This window comes from Periplaneta americana, chromosome 2 (assembly GCF_040183065.1).
Source record: "Periplaneta americana isolate PAMFEO1 chromosome 2, P.americana_PAMFEO1_priV1, whole genome shotgun sequence".
Lineage (NCBI taxonomy): Eukaryota > Metazoa > Arthropoda > Insecta > Blattodea > Blattidae > Periplaneta > Periplaneta americana.
In genome coordinates, this window is record NC_091118.1 from 194,601,668 (window position 1) to 194,624,838 (window position 23,171).

Sequence of the window (23,171 nt, forward strand, 5' to 3'; positions counted from 1 at the left end):
CTTTTCTCGTTTCGTATTCTCCCTTCATCACCCTTTCTCATATTCTGATATACATTAAAGAGCAGTAACTACAATAGATAAATAACAACGGATTTTAAAATCTTATGAACTTCTGTCGTCATGTTCGTCGAAACTACATTTTAACAGCGATACCGTTCTTCTAGCACGCGTCAAACATGTCATGAAATGTTCCATATGTGGATCACGTGTTAAAAACACATCTGAAACCGAATCAATTTCACATCAGCATGACATCAAGTATTCATGGGTTTGCTAACAGGGACAATATTGGTAACTTGTAACAGGAAGTATCTGATCATTCAAATGCTCGACACATCGGATTATTTTAGTAATACGAGTATGCCTGCAATGTCAGGAAATGGAAATGCAAACTTAGAACGATCGCAAATATGTGATACTGCACCCATTTCTTCACGAAAAGCGACATACTATTTTTAAAGTTTTCATCTGTCAACAATGTATATTTTCACTAACTAGTTCCAAAGTATGCCATTTTTAAAATTGTCTCAACAGTTATCAAAGTTTGTCATTTTTGCACGCAGTGCAAAAAAAGAATTTCAGCACGCTGTTTAAAAAAAGACAAAATTGCACACTTGAAACAATTAAAAATAAAAAAAAAATAGATAATTAACTAAACTTAAAATGTGTAGCTACATCATCACTATTCAGTTATAAACAAATTTATAAAATTATTGTGCTGTTGGAGACGTTACTTATGTTTATAACCTTCACTCTTTTTTTAAGAAATGCTTTCAATGTAGGGTAATTACTCATAACTATATTTCCTTCACAGCTGAAGTTGATTTAACATAGAAAACTCCGATCACAAGGTAGAGCACTTATAAACTTCAGCTTTTCCACCGAGATAAGCAAAAAAACATCCGACATCTTCTGGACTTCTTTTCCTGGCGCCAATTCAGAAATTCTTCATACTCGTTCTCGTATTGAAGTGTACACTTTTCAGAAAGGAGCTCTAACATAAAATTATTTGCCGATTCCTTTATGTCACGTGGAATATCTAATACACCATTTTCACAGCTTTCCTCGCTCATGTTAATTCAATTATAATTCTGTAAACATCAATCACTACAAGAACTAATGGCGACGAAACAAATGACACCAACTGGGCTTAATTACGCACTTCTATAGCCATTTCAATAATCTTCAGAACTACTAAAATTAACCTCTATTTTTTATATAATCTTGAAATTCTTGGTAATGGAAAAAATAATAAATACAACAATACGAAGTGACTATTTTTTCCCCCGCTTTTGAGATTTTAAACTCACCAAACGGCTCGCTTAAAAAACCTTTCACGCGTGCAAAAATGGGTCCTTTGTATCCTTATTGCATAAATTAGTAGTAGTAGTAGTAGTAGTAGTAGTAGTAGTAGTAGTAGTAGTAATAATAATAATAATAATGAATACTATTTAACCATATTCATTCGAACCAAAATCTTTCAATAAACCACTGAACAAGTTCCTTTATTTAAATATTTCAGATATCATGTTGCTTAGGAACATTAAACGTAAGTATATAAAGTATTTAAGTATTCAAACCAGGGTACAAAACTGGCGAGAGAGGGGTGGAAAGTATGGCGAAATCGTTGGTTCCCCGTTCACAGTCCACCGGCGTTGAATGACGTCACTGTGACCCGTACGCAATCACATAACACAGACACTAAATACAACTCCCCTTTCCTACCAAGTCAGTGACGCGGGGGTGGAAGGAAGGGATGAGTGACTCAACGCCACAATCGGCACCCAATTCTGCAAGCCTGATTTAAACCCTCCTTATCACAGAAGCATACAAGAATTAGAGATTATGAAACCTTAGCAAGACGGAAGCTTTATGTTGGTGAAGCCAGGACCATGAGGGAAAAAGGTATGAGCAGAGTAATAGTGAAATATTTACCAAGCGACTGACAAATTAACTGAAACAAAAATCACAAACATGTCTTTTTAACAATATTGAATACAATTTTTATGCATATTTCGTAGTATTTCGTGGTTATTGACATATTTCCCAAAATGATTCAAATTTGCGTTATTTATCGAGTTTGTTTCACTTCAGTATGGCAGTTCAGACATCTCGCCTCGTTTCACAAACACACGAGGGCCAAAAAGATAACTTTACGAATGTGTACCATACAATGTTTTTTCTACGATAGCACAAATTTACATTAAATAAATATTTTAATTTCGAGAGGTTATAAGATCACGATTTCACGGCCGTTTAAACTCAGAACCATTAAGAAATACAGCGCATGCATTATGTCCAGACACTCCCCCACTCTTCCTACAGAGATGTGCACGTGATCGGATGAGTCTACTTAAGAATTATAGGGGAATGGGTTTGTCTCTTCTTTGAACTCGGTAGACACACGCCCGATCTTCCCTTCTATTCCTACCCCTCTACAGAAATGTTGTTCCCGCACTGCACATCGCAAGCGTCTTGACAAAATGCTTTAGTTGTATTCATGGATTTTTTTTTTTTTGCTGTTATTCATACCAGCTTTAACATTTCTGGTCATATCGCGAATTAATCTTTTGAAATCCGAAAGCCTGTGTACTATTATTGAGACTGGTTCTATTGTTGTGAACTAGATGGCGTCCGTAGATGTATTACTGATTTGGTACGAATATGATTTTGGTGATGAATGAAGCGGTGATATTCAGGGATATTGTGGCCTGAATTTCCTGGCATTTGCCTTACGGTTGAGGGAAACCCTGAAAAACCTCAATCAGGAAATTCAACCCGAATGGAAATCGAACCCGGGTCCTCTGCATAAGATACCATCATGCTGACCCCTACACCACAGAGGTGGTCTCAGGGAATTACAGCCTGTTTTATTCATGATCACGATTTCTTGGCCGTCTAAACCGGCCATATAATCAACATAAGCTGAATACTATATCTTGTTACATTGAGTAGGGCAAAGTTGCCTAATTCCGTGATATCCCTAATACCGTGATACGTTTTTTTAAACTAAATGTCCTGAGACTGGGCATCTTGTTACGAAGTTCACCGATATCTTAAAAGTAGGCGAAGGATGTACTCTTTCGAGAAACATGTCTAGCGCTATGGTCGAACGTCAAAGCTTTGACCGACATTCAATTTAAAAATGTATCACGGAATTAGGCAACTTTACCCTACTACAGATGCAACTTCACAATAACACGAGCTAAAATGTAAATATGAATATTAAATTTGTTACATATGTGTGTTACATGTTATTTACGAAATGAAATATCGAGGTATGCATTAGTTTCTTATTGAATGAAGTTTGTACATTGAATAGGGTCTATTGTATTTTCTTGGCAGTGCGTAAAGTGATTAATTACTTTATGCTCGACCATGCCGAAATGTAGTAATTATACACCTGGTAGCAGTCCTTTAATGCATGTCATTAAAGTACACCTATTCATTAAAGTTCAGGTTTTCGATTATTCTCGGATATGCAATCGAAAGACGAGGGAAACGTCACGGAGGCTGGAAATCCAATACTGTCGCAGAAGGTTATGTTCTGTTACTATAATAAGTAGCGTTAATTGTAAATAATATTCAAATAAATTCAATTTGTCATCTCGTTTTTCAATTCTAAATCAATTTCCAGATTATGTCAAATTAGTTCATGTTGTTCTCTAGATTATATCAAGGTCAATGTCATTATTGTTCCTCGGAAAAAATCAATACTTTCGCGTCTGCGCACATCTCACAATTTACGAGCTATGCACAAGGTCACTTCGGCCTTCAGTCAGATACGAATAAAATGAATACTTCTGAATAATTTCAAGTTAGAAATATGGTCGAACATAAAAAATCGTATGAAACTTGCCTATAATGGTAATTAAGACGCTCGTATGAAAATTATGAAACTCGCTTGTGCTCGTTTCATAAACAAACATACTCGCGTCTTAATTACTATCATTATAGGCTCGTTGCATAATGTACTATTAAGCACTCGTGTTTTAAAAGCTCACATTACGCACTAATAACATTGGGTAAAATACAACTTTACGCACCATCGTAGAAAAAAACATTTGAATGTACAAATCAGTAATAGGCCCTACATAACTGTAAGTCTCTGGAAATGTTATTAATCATGAGATAACTAGCTTCATGTCCCGAGAGGAACAGTCCGAACACAAACATGCAACAGCGAGTGGATCTGCCGGGGAGGCATTTCTGGTGTGTGAACATCCAGATGTGGTTTCTATTTTGGCAACGCTGAGGCTTCGTGCTGGTTGATTTGAAGCGCCATCATCTCGTCTGTTCCCTACCAGGCTGCATGACCCCGTGCCCTTTCTGTGTAAATACTCCCCCATTTATAACCAGGAGGTCTTGTCGTTATGTATTATGCAAGGGAGGGGCGCCAATCGCATGTTTTATTGAGCGGGTGTTACACAACCCCCCGCTCGCGACACATATGCACATTAACACGTGGGGAACAAATAGCTCAATCTGAAAAGGCAATATTGGCACGATCGGCTAACGGAATGCAAATCTCTTAAGAGAACGACCGTCCCTGCGGGCCGATGTCGTTACCAGTAGCGCGCTGAGCTCTCACTGACCAGCAGCCGTTTCGTAACACGTGGGCTACTCCATCGTTGGGCTAAACAACATTTCACAGAAGTTGAGAGGATGCGAAAGCATTTCTTTCCCCTTCTACTTGCCCTGAGTTCGTCAGTAACAGGGCGGTGGCTGTTACCTCCTATACCTGCACCCCCCCCCCCAAGTTGTACACACAAGAAAATAACATCTATACTAATAATAAATCTGTAGCCGAAATTTTTCTGGTAATTTTCGATTTTCCAAAAATAATTGGTCCTAACATATATAATTAACCACCCTGAAACCGAAAATCGCTTTTTTTTTAATTTTTGTTTGTATGTATGTCTGTATGTTTGTTACCTTTTCACGCGATAATGGCTGAACGGATTTCGATGAAAATTGGAATATAAATTAAGTTCGTTGTAACTTAGATTTTAGGCTATATGGCATTCAAAATACATTATTTAAAACGGGGGTTATAAGGGGGCCTGAATTAAATAAATCGAAATATCTCGCTTATTATTGATTTTTGTGAAAAATTTTACATAACAAAAGTTTCTTTAAAAATAATTTGCGATAAGTTTTATTCCTTGAAAAAGTTTGATAGGACTGATATTTAATGAGATAAATGAATTTTAAAATTAAAATAACTGCCATCGAAGGCCGTGTAATCAATTAAAAAACAAATGACTTCGTCTATAAGGGGCCTTGGACAGCAACAATCGAAAGCTATGAAAGAGAGCCTACAGAGAATGTTTCTGTGTTTGTATGAAGTAATATCGAAAGCTAAATTAACCGATTTGTATAATTAATTATTATTTCACTATTGGAAATTGTAGTTTCTCTAGATGGACATAATGCTATAATGTTATTACAGTAACTTCTGATATAATATAATATAATATAATATAATATAATATAATATAATATAATATAATATAATATAATATGTAATATTATATAATATAAGTTATTTGAAGGGTTCAGAACCATAGTGGGCCAAGCGCCATTTACTGAATACGTAGAAAACAAGGGTTAAAAGTAAGTTATTACCACAATTCAATGAAAACCTATAACAAGTAAAATAAAATATACACATCAAATATAAATGATGTCAATCTTCATTAAGCTATGGTTGCATGTAATAAAAATTAAGAAACATGTTAAAGGAATTATCATTGCACCAAATGAGTGTCTCTGGACCAAAATGATCGCATTTTAATTATTTGGATACAATTTAAATTAAGTAACATATTAAACGATTTATCCTTCTATCAAACACGAATGTTCCCTGGATCAAATGTCCTATTTTAATTATGTAATTACTTTATATTTATTTCTAACGAGTGTAGCGGAGCGCACGGGTACGGCTAGTATTAAATAAAGTAAATAAGTGCATATAAAATACAGTGACACAGATGTTTAAGAATTACATGTTTATATATATTTTAGTGTCGCTCTTGCAATATTTTCAACTAATAATTATAGTAAAGAATGTTAGTTTGTATTATGAAGTCAGGGGGGAATGACACAGTGCAGATTGTCCCGTTGTGCATGCTTAGAGTAGCAACTAGCGGTTGAGAAAACATTTATCTTTTGCTCTCAGTAGCTTTTTAATGCACCAGTTGATATAAACAACAATAAAATGAAATATAAACGCTTAGTATACACATTCGAAATATAGATTATCAGTAAATATTTTCAATAATATAATTTTTCATTATGTTGAAAGTCAATTAGTGGAACGTTAGTAAGATGGACAGTAGCATCTGCTTCACTGATGTGAGTAGAGGAGAAGGCCCATCAACCAAACTGAAATGGGGATTAGTGGCAGGGAGTGATTTCAATATCTGTGATTTTGTCGCTGGTTTAGATTGTGACTGTAGTTCGAAAATCACAGTTCCGAGAAATCGCCATCTCCGCCCAATATATGACTCATAGCTAGGGTTGCCAACTTTTTTAAAGAAAATACGGGAGATTAAGAAATCGACAAAATTTCACATAAAACTCGGCAAATTATTCACTTCAGTTATTAAAAAGCAACTTTATCCTACATTTGGACAGCTAGACTTAAATTAAGAGTACTTTGCGGCAGATCTTGTCTCGCGTGATAGTTGAAATCAATTGAAGAGTCTACTGCAAGAATAATGGATGTAATTTTATTTTATTTATTTATTTATTATTTTGCTAATAATTGTAACATAAAATATAAAATATACAGAGAAACTTTAGCTCGCCCCTGAAAGAGTAGAACTCGTGCTTAGAGGCGGATTCCTGAATTGAAATTAATAATTATGCAATACAATTTGCAATTATAGTATATAAATTTAAATTTACAATTTTTCAATTTTTATAAAATCCATATATAAATTTTTAAATTTAATATTAGAACTATTCGAATTGACAAGATTAGGATATTTAAAAATAAATTTGTTATATATTCTTGGGCCTAAATTACTACTATGATTAAATACTGTAACGGTGTTGCATTTTGGTTCAAACAATCTTAAAGAATTCACACCTTTTGTTTCATAACTATGAAAATACAATTCAAAATTATTTCGATTTTTATGTATGAATTTTATTAATACAATATAATAAATTTGTCTTACGTTAAGTACATTAAAGTCTAGAAACAAATTTTAAGATGGAAAATCAATAGGTTTATGAAGACATATTTTAATTATTTTCTTCTGTAATAAATTGTTCTGTAAATTTTTCAGGAGAAGCAATTGAAAGTTTGAAATGCTTAGCGCTCAAAGCTTAACTGTGATTTTCCGATCATTACTGGACAATGGCTATCAGTGTTAATGCCATATAACTCTCTATGTACATTCTATATGTCTTAAGCTATGCATCAATAGTCTTGGTTCATTTTCGACAAGAAAGTGACATCCATCATTCTTGCAGTGGACTCTTCAATTGCAGTTTTCCGCTGTGATTTGATTGGATGTATTGCACTCCTGTTTCTAACATCTGTCCAATTATTCTTAATGAGATAAAACATCCTCTTTGTATGAGCATTACTACTTGGTATGCATAGAACAAAACTAGCCAGTTTTTCCAAAATTATAATATTAATATTGTTTGATTTTAAACACGTGAGCACTAAAACTCATTTCCTGCAAGCGTTACCTTCCGAAAACACTACACATTTCAATGCATCTCTTGAACAACAAAATTCATCATATAAACAGTCATCATTCACGGCAAAATCAAATGTTTAGAATTATCATTTTTACATTGCAAAAATAAAGGAGAAAAATGCTTGAAGAGAAGAAAAATACGGAAGCCAAGAGACTGTTAAAAATTAGGAGCAAATACGGAAGATCCCTGGAAATATGGGAGGGTTGGCAAGCCTACTCATAGCGACTTATGTAGAAACAACTGCAAGAAAGAAGATTACTACTGACTTGAAGGACAAGATAAATAATAATAATAATAATAATAATAATAATAATAATAATAATAATAATAATAATAATAAATTTAGCCTGCTAGATCCCGTAAGGGCAAGGGCCTCCTGATTGACAGGGCTTGGCTCAGTAGACTTCACTCGTTAGGTGAGCCGATCCTAAGGAGTGTTCTATGTACACAAACACTATATGCACTTGTAAGATTCGCACCACACTGTACACTGAGGACGGTGGCTTCTAGATTTCTCCATAGCTGTCTGTCTCTTGCACTGCTCGTCCAATGTGGTCCTGCCTTCTTCTTGAAGAAATCGGCATCTAGTAGTCTGGCGTCTCACTCTTCTTCTTCCGATCCTGGGATCCCACAATGTCAGTCTGTGCGTCCATCGTCTGTGGTCCATCCTTACCACGCGCCCTCCCCATTTCCACTTTAGGCTTTCGGCGGTGTTTAGGACGTCTTTCATGCCGGTACGGTTGCGTAGCTCCTCATTCCTAACTTTGTTCCTCAGAGAAAGTTGCAGGATTTTTCTTTCCGTATTGCGTTGGCAGGTTTGAAGCATACGCCTCTGTTTTGATGTTAGGGACCAGGTTTGGCATCCATATAGTAGTACAGGTAATACACATGTTTACAGAGCCTTAACCTTTAAGCTTAGCTTCTGGAATTTGTCTGTAAGTATGAACTTTAGAGACCAGAACTTCTTCCATGCCATGCTGATTCGTCTCTTTATTTCTTTCTCTGAATTGCTGGAGAAGGACAGGTTCTGGCCCAGGTAGGTATAATCTTCCACATATTCTAGTGGCTGGCCATTTAAGTGGATCCGGTCTTCAGACGTGTTGGTCATTAGTTTCGTCTTTTCTGGGTTCATGGATAAGCCTGCCTCTTTGCTGATCCTGTCCAATTCTTCAAGCATCTGTTTTAGATCTGCTGCTGATTTCGCTACCAATATTATATCGTCTGCGAACCGGAGGTAAAGGAGGGACAAGATAACTGGGATATAATTAAATACTGTCCCAATCAAAAATTTAACGTCGGCAACTCTGACACTTTATTCTCATTCGGAAACATAATATACACTGCTCCGTCGATATAGGAGAAAGCCAATGTTTATTACTTAGATATAACACGCGGAGCAAATCCCCTGCAAGTATGATGATGATGGGTGCGACATAGGAGCAAAGTCTCGTTTCGCGGACAAGTAGCCTGATAGGCTTCAGGGGCCCGAAGCCCAAGTCCTTCCTGTCATCGTTGGCTGACAAGTGGTCATCCTTCCTTAGTCCCTGATAGAACCAGGTTCCATTCGCACATAAGTAGATTGATGAGCCCCAGAAGGGGCCTATATTATTAAGTAGAGCCTGGTTTATCCATCTTCCGACATTTACCGGTCTACACACGGGATACCCGGCTTTACTTTTCTTGTCACGGAAAAAATGTTAATAGTAATAAGTATGGTAAGTAAAGAGTTGATCGTCATTAGAACTTATCGTCTTCAGATGTTGCTTTCTTCTGGATATGAACTCGCGTAAGTCAAATTCAATAGTAGATCAGAGGGCATGACTGCAGTGTAATAAGAGTTCAAATATACTGTTTTATCTACTGCAGTGTAGTAAGAGTTCAAATATATTTTTATTTACTGCAGTTCAGTAAGAGTTTTATCTACTACAGTGTAGTAGGAGTTCAAATAGACTATTTTATCTACTGCAGTATAGTAAGAGTTTTATTTACTGCAGTGTATTAAGTTTTTTATGTACTGCAGTGTAATAAGAGTTTTATCTACTGCAGTGTAGTAAGAGTTCAAATATATTTTTATTTACTGCAGTTCAGTAAGAGTTTTATCTACTACAGTGTAGTAGGAGTTCAAATAGACTATTTTATCTACTGCAGTATAGTAAGAGTTTTATTTACTGCAGTGTATTAAGTTTTTTATGTACTGCAGTGTAATAAGAGTTTTATCTACTGCAGTGTAGTAAGAGTTCAAATATATTTTTATTTACTGCAGTTCAGTAAGAGTTTTATCTACTACAGTGTAGTAGGAGTTCAAATAGACTATTTTATCTACTGCAGTATAGTAAGAGTTTTATTTACTGCAGTGTATTAAGTTTTTTATGTACTGCAGTGTAATAAGAGTTTTATCTACTGCAGTGTAGTAAGAGTTCAAATATATTTTTATTTACTGCAGTTCAGTAAGAGTTTTATCTACTACAGTGTAGTAGGAGTTCAAATAGACTATTTTATCTACTGCAGTATAGTAAGAGTTTTATTTACTGCAGTGTATTAAGTTTTTTATGTACTGCAGTGTAATAAGAGTTTTATCTACTGCAGTGTAGTAAGAGTTCAAATAGACTGTTCTATCAACTGTAGTGTAGTGAGGGTTTTATCTACTGCATTGTAGTAAGAGTTCAAATAGACTGTTTTATCTACTACAAAGTAGTAATAGTTTTATCTACTGCAGTGTAGTAAGAGTTTAAATAGACTGTTTTATCTACTACAAAGTAGTAATAGTTTTATCTACTGCATTGTAGTAAGAGTTCAAATAGACTGTTTTATCTACTACAAAGTAGTAATAGTTTTATCTACTGCAGTGTAGTAAGAGTTCAAATAGATTGTTTTATCTACTACAAAGTAGTAATAGTTTTACCTACTGCAGTGCAGTAAGAGTTTCATTTACTGCAGTGTATTAAGAGTTTTACCTACTGCAGTATAGTAAGAGTTTCATTTACTGCAGTGTATTAAGAGTTTTACCTACTGCAGAGTAGTAAGAGTTTCATTTACTGCAGTGTATTAAGAGTTTTACCTACTGCAGTGTAGTAAGAGTTTCATTTACTGCAGTGTATTAAGAGTTTTACCTACTGCAGTATAGTAAGAGTTTCATTTACTGCAGTGTATTAAGAGTTTTACCTACTGCAGTGTAGTAAGAGTTTCATTTACTGCAGTGTATTAAGAGTTTTATCTACTGCAGTATAGTAAGAGTTTCATTTACTGCAGTGTAGTAAGAGTTGAAATAGACTGTTTTATCTACTGCAGGGTAGTAAGAGTTTCATTTACTGCAGTGTAGTAAGAGTTTTGTCTATTGCAGTGTAGTAATAGTTCAATAGACTGTTTTATCTATCACAATTCTGTGTAGGACGCAGACAACAGTGGTTGTATTACGGTGACATTCCAAAATAACAAACACACTGATGACTTTGAAAGCTATATGAGAACCGAGTACCGACTCTCCGATCTCTTCAATTGACTGTTCACATTAGACTTCACAACAGCAGATAATAGGGATTATTCTCCCCCTTCCCCTTCAGCCTGAGCATACAGGAAGTGTACTGGGAAGACGATAGCTCTATATACAGACGCTGTGCCACTTCTCTTCACAGCAGCAAAATTTAAAGATCTCTCTCTCCTAGTGAAGTAATGCGGAATTCTTGCACTCTCCGCGCGTATCTACAATTCCGAGAGAAGGCGGTGTTCTGTTGTAGCTTGTCATTTGACCTTTAAACTCGTCTGCGTCCCCCATTCCACCTCCTGCTCCAGTAACTGAAATCAGAGTGGCTCGGTGACAGCAGTCACCTCGTTACAGTCTGTGAAATGCGAGACGCCAGCATCTTGCTTGGAATTCTGCGCGCATTGTTTTGAGTTTTGTGATCAAAGAGATACGGCGCTGTCGTAACACTGGGGGCTTCCTGCTCACAAGTGGTTTTATTACACCAGCTTCATCGAACTTCTCGAAATTATTGTTTATGAAGTCGTTTTATAATCCATAAAGTTTCTTTTTTATATACAGGAATACGATTGCTTATTATTGAAGGTTGAAAAAGTTAAACTCTTATTTTTATTTTTTATTGTTTCAAAATACATAAAAGTTATGTATGGGAAATGGTGATAAAAAAAAAAAAAAACAAAACGATTCAACACGTTGTAACAGAAACGCGAGTCGACGTAATGTCTAGGGCAGTAGTTTCCGAAATGTAGGTCGCAACCTATTGTAGGGTTGAGGCAGGTTGGGTAAAGAAACGTGAAATGAAAATAAATTAAATAAGTTCTAGATGTGTCTTTCTTTGCTTTTTCTGTCACGTTATTTCTTCTTCTTTTTCCGTTTTCTCTTCTCTTATCAATTCTTCATACTATTTCTCTATTTTATTTCCTTTCTCTTTTAAAATTTTGTTTCTCTTCAGGGCTCGAAATGGACCCGAGATGTCAGAAACGGAATTCCGGTTTGTGAATTTCAGGAACAGTTCCGTCCATCTCGTAAGAAGTGGCTATGATCCATTTATTTTAATTTGGTATTAATTACATATATATTTATTTTATTTATTTATGCTCGACCATGCCGAAATGTAGTAATTATACACCTGGTAGCAGTCCTTTAATGCATGTCATTAAAGTACACATACTCATTAAAGGTCAGGTCTTTCAGCCAATGACGACTCAGGTTACAACTGTTCAGCCAATGACAGGTCAGCTTTCTACCGTTATAAAACCGCAAGTATCGATTATTCTCGGATATGCAATCGAAAGAGAATTAGCGAAAAGTCACGGAGGCTGGAAATCCAATACTGTCGGAGAAGGTTATGTTCTGTTACTATAATAATTAGCGTTAATTGTAAATAATATTCAAATAAATTCAATTTGTCGTCTCGTTTTTCAATGTCGAATTCAATAATCAAGGTTATAATATTATCAAGTTTAACGGGACTACGCCAAGGTCAATGACATTATTGTTCCTCGGAAAAAATCAATACTTTCGCGTCTGCGCACATCTCACAATTCACGACCTAGAACAAGGTCACTTCCGATCTTGTCGGTTACAAATAAAATGTATAATCTGAATACCGGTAATTTCAAGTTAGAAATACGGTCGAGCATAAAAAGTCGTATGAAACTCGCCTATAATGGTAATTAAGAAGCTCGTATGAAAATTATGAAACTCGCTTGCGCTCGTTTCATAAATATCCATACTCGATTCTTAATTACTATCATTATAGGCTCGTTGCATAATGTACTATTATTTTATTGCTAGTAAGTTTGAAATGAATACAAATTAATAAATACAATGAAAGATAAACTAGCCCACTCCTGAATGAGTAAGACTCGTGCTCAGGAGGGGATTCCAATACAGACAAAAATAAAATTAAAATTGAGAGTGAATACAGATTAAATAGTGTTTAATGTGTTTAAACCCCAACACAAATGTTTTTTTTTATTTTTTTTTATTAATTTGGAGAGGATTCGTGGTTAAAATAATATTGAAATAAAATTTGTTTAATAATCTGGGACTCATGCTATGATAAAAAGCTGCATTGGTTTTACACAAAAGCAGAGAATTCATATTTTTAGTACTATATTTATGTATATAGCTTTCAAAGTTATTAAAATTTCTATGAAAATATTTTAATAAAATGAAATAACACATTTGTTTAATATTGAAAACTTTGAAGTGTTTAAACAACAATTCAGTTGGGTAATATTTCTGCTTTTTTAAACAAATTTTTAATACTTTTTTCTGTAGTAAAATTAACGGATAAAGGTTGGATTTATAAGTTCCACCCCAACCTATAATACCATACATAAATGTAGATTGAAATAATGATAAATAAATTATACGTAAACAGTTAATTGACAAAATATTTCTTAGAACAACAAAGTAATATATTGTTTTACGTAATTTATTACAAATATAATGAATATGATTATTCCATTTTAAATTATTATATGATATGACCGCTAATCATTAAGAAAATAGCTATATGACAATATTTTTCACTTGTATAGCTCAAGTTTACTTTGAATAAAATCATCCAAGCTAAGTATTCAGAATGTGTGCATTGTATTCAATAGATTTGTTTTTTTTTTTATTGAATGAAGTGACTACCGTTTGCGGTTTCTGTGTGAATTTGATAAACGGATTAACATTTCCGAAGATTGTGTGCGAAATTTTCATATTAATTGATTGTGTATATAAATATTTCAAGGATGAATCGCAATATAGCGAACGCTAGTAGGGGAAGTTATCCCCACCCACATGAAATGTGGATTCGACACAACACTCGCCTATCACGTAGAGTGTCTGGTGAGCTAGGAGGGGAAAAGTGGAAGGGATCGTGGGCGGAGCTTCTACGTTCGCTATATTGCGATTTGCCCTATTTCAAAGTCACTTACCGTATTCTATACCATGTCCATAAAGTCCAACAACCCTTTTCTTAGTTTTTATTAAAACTGCCAGTAAAAGTAAATAAATAAATAAATAAATTTGATTGATGACTGGTTGATTCATTTCACATACCTGCTTAGGATAACTTCGCATATAAAACAAATGACAGGAATTAATTACAAATCCATATTTCTCCTCTTACTTCTGCCTATGATTAATTTAGCTGTGAACTAGTTTTCTATGCAGATTGTACTCAGTGAGAAAAAGAACAAGAAGAAGAAGACTTGGCACTGAACGAATTGAAAGGCAGAACACAAAACAGTCTCATCCATTAAAATAATGAAGCAGTGCAAGCTTCGATCGAATGCTTTCGCGTTATTGTGAGGTCGCATAACAATGTACATCAAGGCGTTAGCCCAATTGAAAGCCTGTCAGCAGAGGTACCAACCTAATGCATTTAAAACAGCAGAGCTACAACGCCCCGCCGCTACAGAAATAGCATTTATGAACATCTTTTAGCACACATTTCTATTCATGCTTGCAAACACCGAAGAAATCATAGCAGAACATACAAAGTCGGTCTACGGACTGACATTTCGCCAGCAGAAGAGCACGTTTGTTAACACTTTCAAATTTTATATTCGCAGCCTACAACATCGGCTTTAAAACTACGTGATGGTGACGAAGGTGGGGTAATTTAAGAGGTTTCATACAGTTGCACGTTTTTACAAAATATTAAATAACTTGACGACCACTGCATGTATTTTTTTTTTTTTATAAATTTGTACACTTATTTATTCTACATGATTTTAGCTTCAAATGAAAATGAAGAGCAGTGCCTAAAGTGATTACTTACGTTTTTTACACGCTAGTGTTTTAGAGACTCACGTTAGGCACTGATAATAGTAGGTAAAATGCAACTTTACGCACTATCCTATATTGTGATACAAGCGTGGTAAACGCATTATAACCAAATAAATACCTTACTATAATAATACCGGACAGCTGTACACTATGTCGTGTCGCTATTATTTTCGGTGTGTCTCCTCCCCTTTGCTTATGTCTTAGGAAGTGAAGGCTCTATAAAGTCTAGGTAGATAGTATCGTTCGCCATTTTTGTTCTTTCGTTGCCGAGCTACCATACGAGGAATATATTTGCCACACCGTTAAACATTATCATGTCGTAGCTCCTATGATAATAAATCAAACGCACTGTAATTGAGCAAATAATTGAGCGGCAAATAATGTCCTCGTGTGATTTCTGCGAACGCCAACGAAAGAGCCAAAATGGCGGGCGATTGTATTAAGTATTTATCGAGCCTTAGGAAATTCATTACATCATCAATAGCGAATGACAAGACGCACACGTTTAAATGTAGCCGACCTGAAACGTGATTGGCTGCCGGAAATAAGAGCGATGGGACTATAGCAGCATTGACGTGAGTGCGAAATATCGCGGACCTGACATCTAGCGGAGCGGGATGGAATTACGTCCACATATACAAATATTAACATAGCGGGATTCGGACTATTGTTTAAAAAGTGAGTTACTAATGTGGAATAATTATTGAAACACATAAGAATTGTTGAATAGTATTTAATGTAAAATTATTATATCAAAGTTGCATATTATGAGAAATATTGCATACTTCATATTACTTTCGGAATTAATTGTTACATATTTTTTCTTTGGTTTAGTAAGACAAAATCAATTCTGACATTAAGAATGAATTTACAATAATGCTTTATACACGCATTGCTGACAACTGCAAAGATAAAATTGATAGCAATCTGATGCTTGTAATAATAAGGCTTGTAATAATAAGTAAAGCCATGTGGACAACAATAAAACTTAATTTGATAAAACCATAAAATATCCAATACATTTTAATTTCTATTCATTTACTAGGTTTAAATAAAAAAGCTAATTTGTATTTTTCTATCAACACAAAAACGGAGGAATTAGGCCTACTAAAGAATGTTGTTGACTCACGTTTTATGATCCCTCGGAAATCGAAAGTACGATTTGGAGCAATTTGTAATGCTGTAATTTTGTAGCAATTATAAACAGCACACATACACCCTGACATTTTAACACAGCACTAATTAATAAAACTATTAACTAACCCAGCAACAATATACATTGCAGTTGATTACAGCTTGTTTCGCGAATATCGCCACACCGGCCGCCTAGGTAGCAGCACCAGCGTCGTTCGCGCGCAGAACTGTTAGCTGTCCGGTATTATTATTATGGTAAGGTATTTGTTATAACAGGATCGAGAAAAAGTCAAAGATGAGACGAAGTCGAGTCTTCTCTATTTCCGAGATTCTGTTACGCACTTAACACATGTATTGCATACTATTTTTGGCCGATCTTAATAAAAATAAAGTAGGCCTATTATTAATCATTCTTAATTAAATAAATAGTTTGTTTTTAGACGCTAACATTTTCATGTGTGATCGCCGTTTGTTATTTGTCGATAGATATCATTTGTTATAATTCGTTTTTGTCGCTAGGTGTTATTCATTTGTTATTATTCACGGCGATTGTGAAAATGTTGTAATAAAATAAATTATAGAAAGTTTAGCTTTGTCTTCAAATAAGTAGGTAGGTGACACATTAATTATACATCAATAGAAATAAATAACATATAGGAAATGTTTGTAGGTGACATATTAATTATATATTATCAGTGTAAGTAAACTGCATACCGGTATAGATTAATGCATGAATAAGTATTTCACTCCATGTACATGGATGTTTCCGCGTTCAGTCACGACCCCACGAGTGGCGCTCAGAGCAACAACCGGAAGTAGTCAGAAAGGTTTTCACGCTTACATCTTATCTACATTAATTCCTATTTTCTTACGAATCTTCATGCTTACATCTTATCTACATTAATTCCTGCTTTTTTCTTACGAATCTTCACGCTTACATCTTATCTACATTAATACCTGTTTTCTTACGAATCTTCACGCTTACATATTATCTACATTAATTCCTGTTTTCTTACGAATCTTCAAGCTTACATCTTATCTACATTAATTCCTGTTTTCTTACGAATCTTCATGCTTACATCTTATCTACATTAATTCCTGTTTTCTCACGAATCTCCACTCCAATAAATTAATTTGGAAAGAGTATAGATATAATAAGACATTTAGTAACTTCCTTATACCACATAGTGGTTTGTAACTTTTAGGTAAATAAATAAAACAATTGTTTTGATTTATTTACTTTACCGCACGTGTGTTATAAGTTTAACTTACAAGGCCTACCAACAACATCGGTAAGGTTGTTAAAAAGTACGATGTGCCAAAAAAATATGTTTAAACATTATACAGTATTGGACAAAATGTAATGCAATGTAGACACAACTCCATAAAGTTTTTTCCTTCTCTGAAACCAGTCTGAAAATAACGATTTAACGAGGTGTAACTATCAGAAAACGCGGGGAGCAAACCGATCGCTGAAAATGATAGATGACGTTGATAATAGGAGTTAATTACGAGGCTGCACGACCGAGTCGGAGATGATTGCTGGTGATTCTGTTACGCATGAATAATGTCCGCAGATAATTGCTGGTGATGACCAGGGGATGATCGACGATGTGATTTTATCTGCGATGAGTTCACACAAGAAGATAACGACGCGCCCTCTTATCACAGGAAAGACAGTTTACACTCATTTCACCCCCGGGTGAGATATCCCACACGGGTGATTACAATTAATTCTGTACCTTTCCGGACTCAGCTAGGGAGAGAACAGGATGACAGTCATATGATAGCCAATTATTATCAACGCTGACCCAGTTTGCACGTTATTTTAGAGCAGTGGTTCTCATTATTGTATACACTCCTTTAACACTTACATAGCCAGCGGCGTATCTCAGTCGGTTAAGGTGCTTGCCTGTCGATTCGGAGTTGTGTTAAGGCGCGTGTTCGATTCCCGCTTGGGCTATTACCTGGTTGGGTTTCTTTCGAGGTTTTCCCTAACCGTAAAGCAAATGTCAGGTAGGCTAATCTATGGAGAATCCTCGGTCTCATCTCGCTATCACCAATCCCATCGACGCTAAATAACCTCGTGGTTGATACAGCGTCGTTAAATAACCAACTAAAACACTTATATAATCATTGATTAACTATTAAGTTATTTAAATAAATAAATAAACAAATAAATAAATAAACGATTTTACTATGTAAAAATTAAAAAAATGATGTTTCTTTTTTTTTAATGTTAACACACTAAAATCGTTATTCTCTTTTCTACTACCACAGACGCAAGGAACGTTTTGATTTTTCTCTCTTTTTCACCATCAGTGGCGCAAGAAACGCCCAAAACAGTAAAAAAAAAAAACAGTACTTTTAAACTTAATTATTATGCTTTAGTTCGGTGTCGACTGTAAGTGATGATTAATTTTTATTCTATTTGTATTATACAGGGCTTTCTTTTCAAAACTTCCCAGTCTAAATAACAAATTATTTAAATTGAATTCGGTTTAAACAAAAAAACACGTCAATTTAAGATATTGAGGGGGAAGTTTGAAACCAGGTTTAATTGCGTTTTAGATTTCACCCCCACCCCCAGCCTCCCCACTTTGAAATTTCAAATTGCATCCCTATATTTTTATACTGAAATATGAAAGAGTATTCAATTGTTTATACACTTCATTAATTTGTTTTCGCATCTTTTGTTTTCTTTCGTCGCCTGACAACCTGGATTCTTGTTATTGTTGATTAGAGCTGAAGAGAATAAAGCTACAAAAACTTATTGAGCATTTCATGTAATAGTTGTGTTTGTGTATTAAATTATTTTAAAATGGTATAATAGCCTTCAAGAGAGAACATAAACTATTCTTACTGATTAAATTTTAGGAAATTACACAAAATAAACTGTGTTTTTATCCTACAATCAACTGGTAATAACAAAAATACAGATTGGTATGCGACGATAGAAAACAAAGGATGTGAAAACAAATGAATGAGGTGTATAAACAATTCAATGCTCTTTCATATTTAAGTATAATAATAATAATAATAATAATAATAATAATAATAATAATAATAATAATAATAATGGTTTATTTTAACTAGCAGAGTTAAGCCATTCCACTCAACCAGTATGATATAAAATCATTACATTGCAATAAACGAAACATAATACAATACAATACAATACAATACACAATTAATATAATACAATGACAATTCTTTTTATCTTCCCAACACATCAATAAAATAATTATGTAATAATAATAATAATAATAGTCATACCTAAATATAATTAAATTATTAAACTCGATCAAGATTATAGGGGTGCCATTTGAAATTTCAAAGTAGGAGTGGCTGGGGTGGGGGTGAAATCTAAAATACAATTAAGCCTGATTTCATACTTCCCCCTCAATATCTAAATTGACGTGTTTTTTGTTTAAATTGAATTCAATTTAAATAATTAGTTATTTAGACTGGGAAGTTTTGAAATGAAAGCCCTGTATATTTGGTCCAGGGAAAATACTCGTCTAAACATAAGACAAGTATATTCGTAAAGTACACTCTGTTTATGCCATTGCTAACAAGTGTCAAAGATGTAGCTTCAGAGCTCTATGTCCTATGAAGCTCAAGACCAGATAGAAAAGGGGACAACTCGGTTGTGCTGAAACCAGAGCAGTTGAGATATTCTCCTGGCAACTGCTGCGAAAACCTACGCCAATATACAATTACATATGTCAAGCAGCGGTTTGTAAGATGTCACGCGCAGGCAAGGTCAATGCCCCTTCGTGAAATACGAGAAAGCTGCAAAGGAATAAAATCAGGATATTCGATATACAGGGCAATGATTCCCCAGCTGTGTAATGACCGCAGACATGACAACTTAGGGCTGAAAAACGATTTATTCAGCACGACTGATATTGCTGTAAGATGAGAATTAAATACCATTTCCATACCTAATCAATTAACATATGAAAGGAAAATTAACACAGAAACATCTCTTAGTAAATAAATATGGAAAGATGACTTTTTAAGTTAAAGAAGATTATAGTTCATCAGTGTGGTTTTAGGCGTAATAGATCAACTATTGACCAGATATTTTGTATTCGACAGATAATGGAGAAAAAATGGGAGTATAAGGGTACAGTGCATCAGTTATTCATGGATTTCAAAAAGGCATATATCTCTGTTAAGAGAGAAGTTTTATATGATATTCTTATTGAATTTGATATTCCCAAGAAACTAGTTCGATTAATTAAAATGTGTCTCAGTGAAACGTACAGCAGAGTTCGTACAGGTCAGTTTCTGTCAGATACATTTCCAATTCACCATGGGCTAAAGCAAGGAGATGCACTATCACCTTTACTTTTTAACTTTGCTCTAGAGTATGCCATTAGGAAAGTCCAGGATAACAGAGAGGGTTTGGAATTGAACGGGTTAATCAGCTGCTTGTCTATGCGGATGACATGAATATGTTAGGAGAAAATCCACAAACGATTAGGGAAAATACGAGGATTTTACTGGAAGCAAGTAAAGAAATAGGTTTGGAAGTAAATTCCGAAAAAAAACAAAGTATATGATTATGTCTCGTGACGGGAATATTGTGCGAAATGGCAATATAAAAATTGGAAATTTATCTTTCGAAGAGGTGGAGAAGTTCAAATATCTTGGAGCAACAGTAACAGATATAAATGATACTCGGGAGGAAATTAAACGCAGAATAAATATGGGAAATGCCTGTTATTATTCGGTTGAGAAGCTTTTATCATCCAGTCTGCTGTCAAAAAATCTGAAAGTTAGAATTTATAAAACAGTTATATTACCGGTTGTTCTTTATGGTTGTGAAACTTGGACTCTCACTTTGAGAGAGGAACATAGGTTAAGGGTGTTTGGGAATAAGGTGCTTAGGAAAATATTTGGGGTTAAGAGGGATGAAGTTACAGGAGAATGGAGAAAGTTACACAACACAGAACTGCACGCATTGTATTCTTCACCTGACATAATTAGGAACATTAAATCCAGACGTTTGAGATGAGCAGAGCATGTAGCACGTATGGTCGAATCCAGAAATGCATATAGAATGTTAGTTGGGAGGCCGGCGGGAAAAAAAACCATTAGGGAGGCCGAGATGGGAAGATAATATAAAATGGATTTGAGGGAGATTGGATATGATGATAGAGACTGGATTAATCTTGCTCAGGATAGGGGGACCGATGGCGGGCTTATGTGAGGGCGGCAATGAACCTCCGGGTTCCTTAAAAGCCAGTAAGTAAGTATAGTTCTTTTCTGGCGATGAAACGTCCCTGAGGCTCCCAACGAAGAACCTGTAATGTCCTACTGAAATCACAGTCTTGTACAGTAGCCGTCAGCGATTTACTCCTTCGGGGAATGAAGGAACGGAATGTGATATTACCTGGGGTGGCGAGTAACAGCAGACACACATGAGAGAAGGCAAGCGTGAGGAGTAAGGTCACTGCCTGGCGACACCACTTGACCACTTGGTCCGCGCGCAAGCCCATCCCTCTGTTTCCATAGTCACTGTTAGAGCGCCAGCAACACCATCACCTGCAACACACAACACATGTTTTCCAGTTAGACACGTCTTAATACTTTCATGGACGTATAAGACATTTCTACTCGGGTTACATAAAGAATTCATCACCTCTAGAACTAAATACTACCTCATTAATACAAGTACGCAGTAAACAACGCAGGAAAGGCTTTTATTAACACAATTTATAAGTGTCTTGTGAAGTATCAGCTGTTACAACTTTATTATATGGAGTTGGACAATATATAAATTCCGAGCCGCTCTCGGACTCATTACTTAGTTTGATTTTTCCAACGTTTTCCTCAACCGTAAGGAGAATGTCAGGTAATCTACGCCAAATCCTCGACATCACAGACGCCAAATAACCCAGCAGCTGATACAGAGTCATTAAATAACAAATAATAAACAATAACCAAAAAAAAAAATAAATAGCAAAGTTCTAAACGATATAAATATGCTTCTTAAGATTGGTAAAAGGTAGCAGAAAAATAGATCGACAAAGTAGTCACGAACATAGAAATGAATACAACTAGCAGAAAGACCCTCGTTAAAGAAATGCAGAGTGTTCTTCATAAATAAAAATTTGCAAGAACTTAAAGATATTCATTCAAAAGCGGACAGAATAATTTCAACATACTTACTTACTTATGGATTTTAAGGAACCCGGAGGTTCATTGCCGCCCTCATGTAAGCCCGTCATCGGTCCCTATCCTGTGCAAGATTAATTCAGTCTCTATCATCATACCCCACCTCCCTCAAATCCATTTTAATATTATCCTCCCATCTACGTCTCGGCCTCCCCAAAGGCCTTTTTCCTTCCGGCCCCCTAACTAACACTCTATAAGCATTTCTGGATTCGCGCATTCGTGCTACGAAGAATTTCAACATAATGGAATAAAACTTAGTTTATACGGCAGGTAACAAAAACTTTAAATGAATGAATAAATATACAAGTGCATAATAAAACACGCGCATAAATAAATAAATATTGTTTAGTCAACTGTTCGAAGAACTAATAGAGCTGTGGAGGAACTTCTCGATCCCACTGTAGTAGTAGTAGTATAGTAGTAGTAGTAGTAGCAGCAGTAGTAATAGTAGTAGTAGTAGTAGTAGTAGCAATAACAGAGTAGTAGTAGCAGTAGTAGCATTAGTAGTAGCAGTAGTAGTAGTAGTAGTAGTATTAGTAGTCGTGATGGTGGTAGTGGTAGTAGTAGTAGTAGTAGTAGTAGCAGTAACAGTAGTAGTAGTAGTAGCAGCAGTAGTAGCAATAGCAGTAGTAGCAATAGTAGTAGCAGCAGTAGTAGTAGCAGCAACAGTAGTAGTAGTAGTAGTGGCAGTAGTAGTAGTAGCAGTAATAGTAGTAGCAGTAGTAGTAGTAGTAGTAGTAATAATAATAATAATAATAATAATTTATTTTAGCTGGCAGAGTTAAGGCCGTAAGGCCTTCTCTTCCACTCAACCAGCAAAAAGTGTATATACATATGCATGAACTTACAAAGAATT

The 23,171-nt window shown here is 35.1% G+C and overlaps 1 protein-coding gene across 10 annotated transcripts in view; it reads right to left on the reverse strand.

The window, feature by feature from the left end:
- The window catches only part of tutl (immunoglobulin superfamily member turtle), a 985,149-nt gene that overhangs the window by 165,925 nt on the left and 796,053 nt on the right, over positions 1 to 23,171 (reverse strand). For all 10 annotated transcript variants that reach the window (XM_069819242.1, XM_069819241.1, XM_069819243.1 and 7 more), the window contains one exon: positions 21,531 to 21,682. In XM_069819242.1, coding sequence (XP_069675343.1) covers positions 21,531 to 21,636 — 106 coding nt within the window. In that variant the 5' untranslated portion in view covers positions 21,637 to 21,682. The remainder of the gene's footprint in view (positions 1 to 21,530; positions 21,683 to 23,171) is intronic.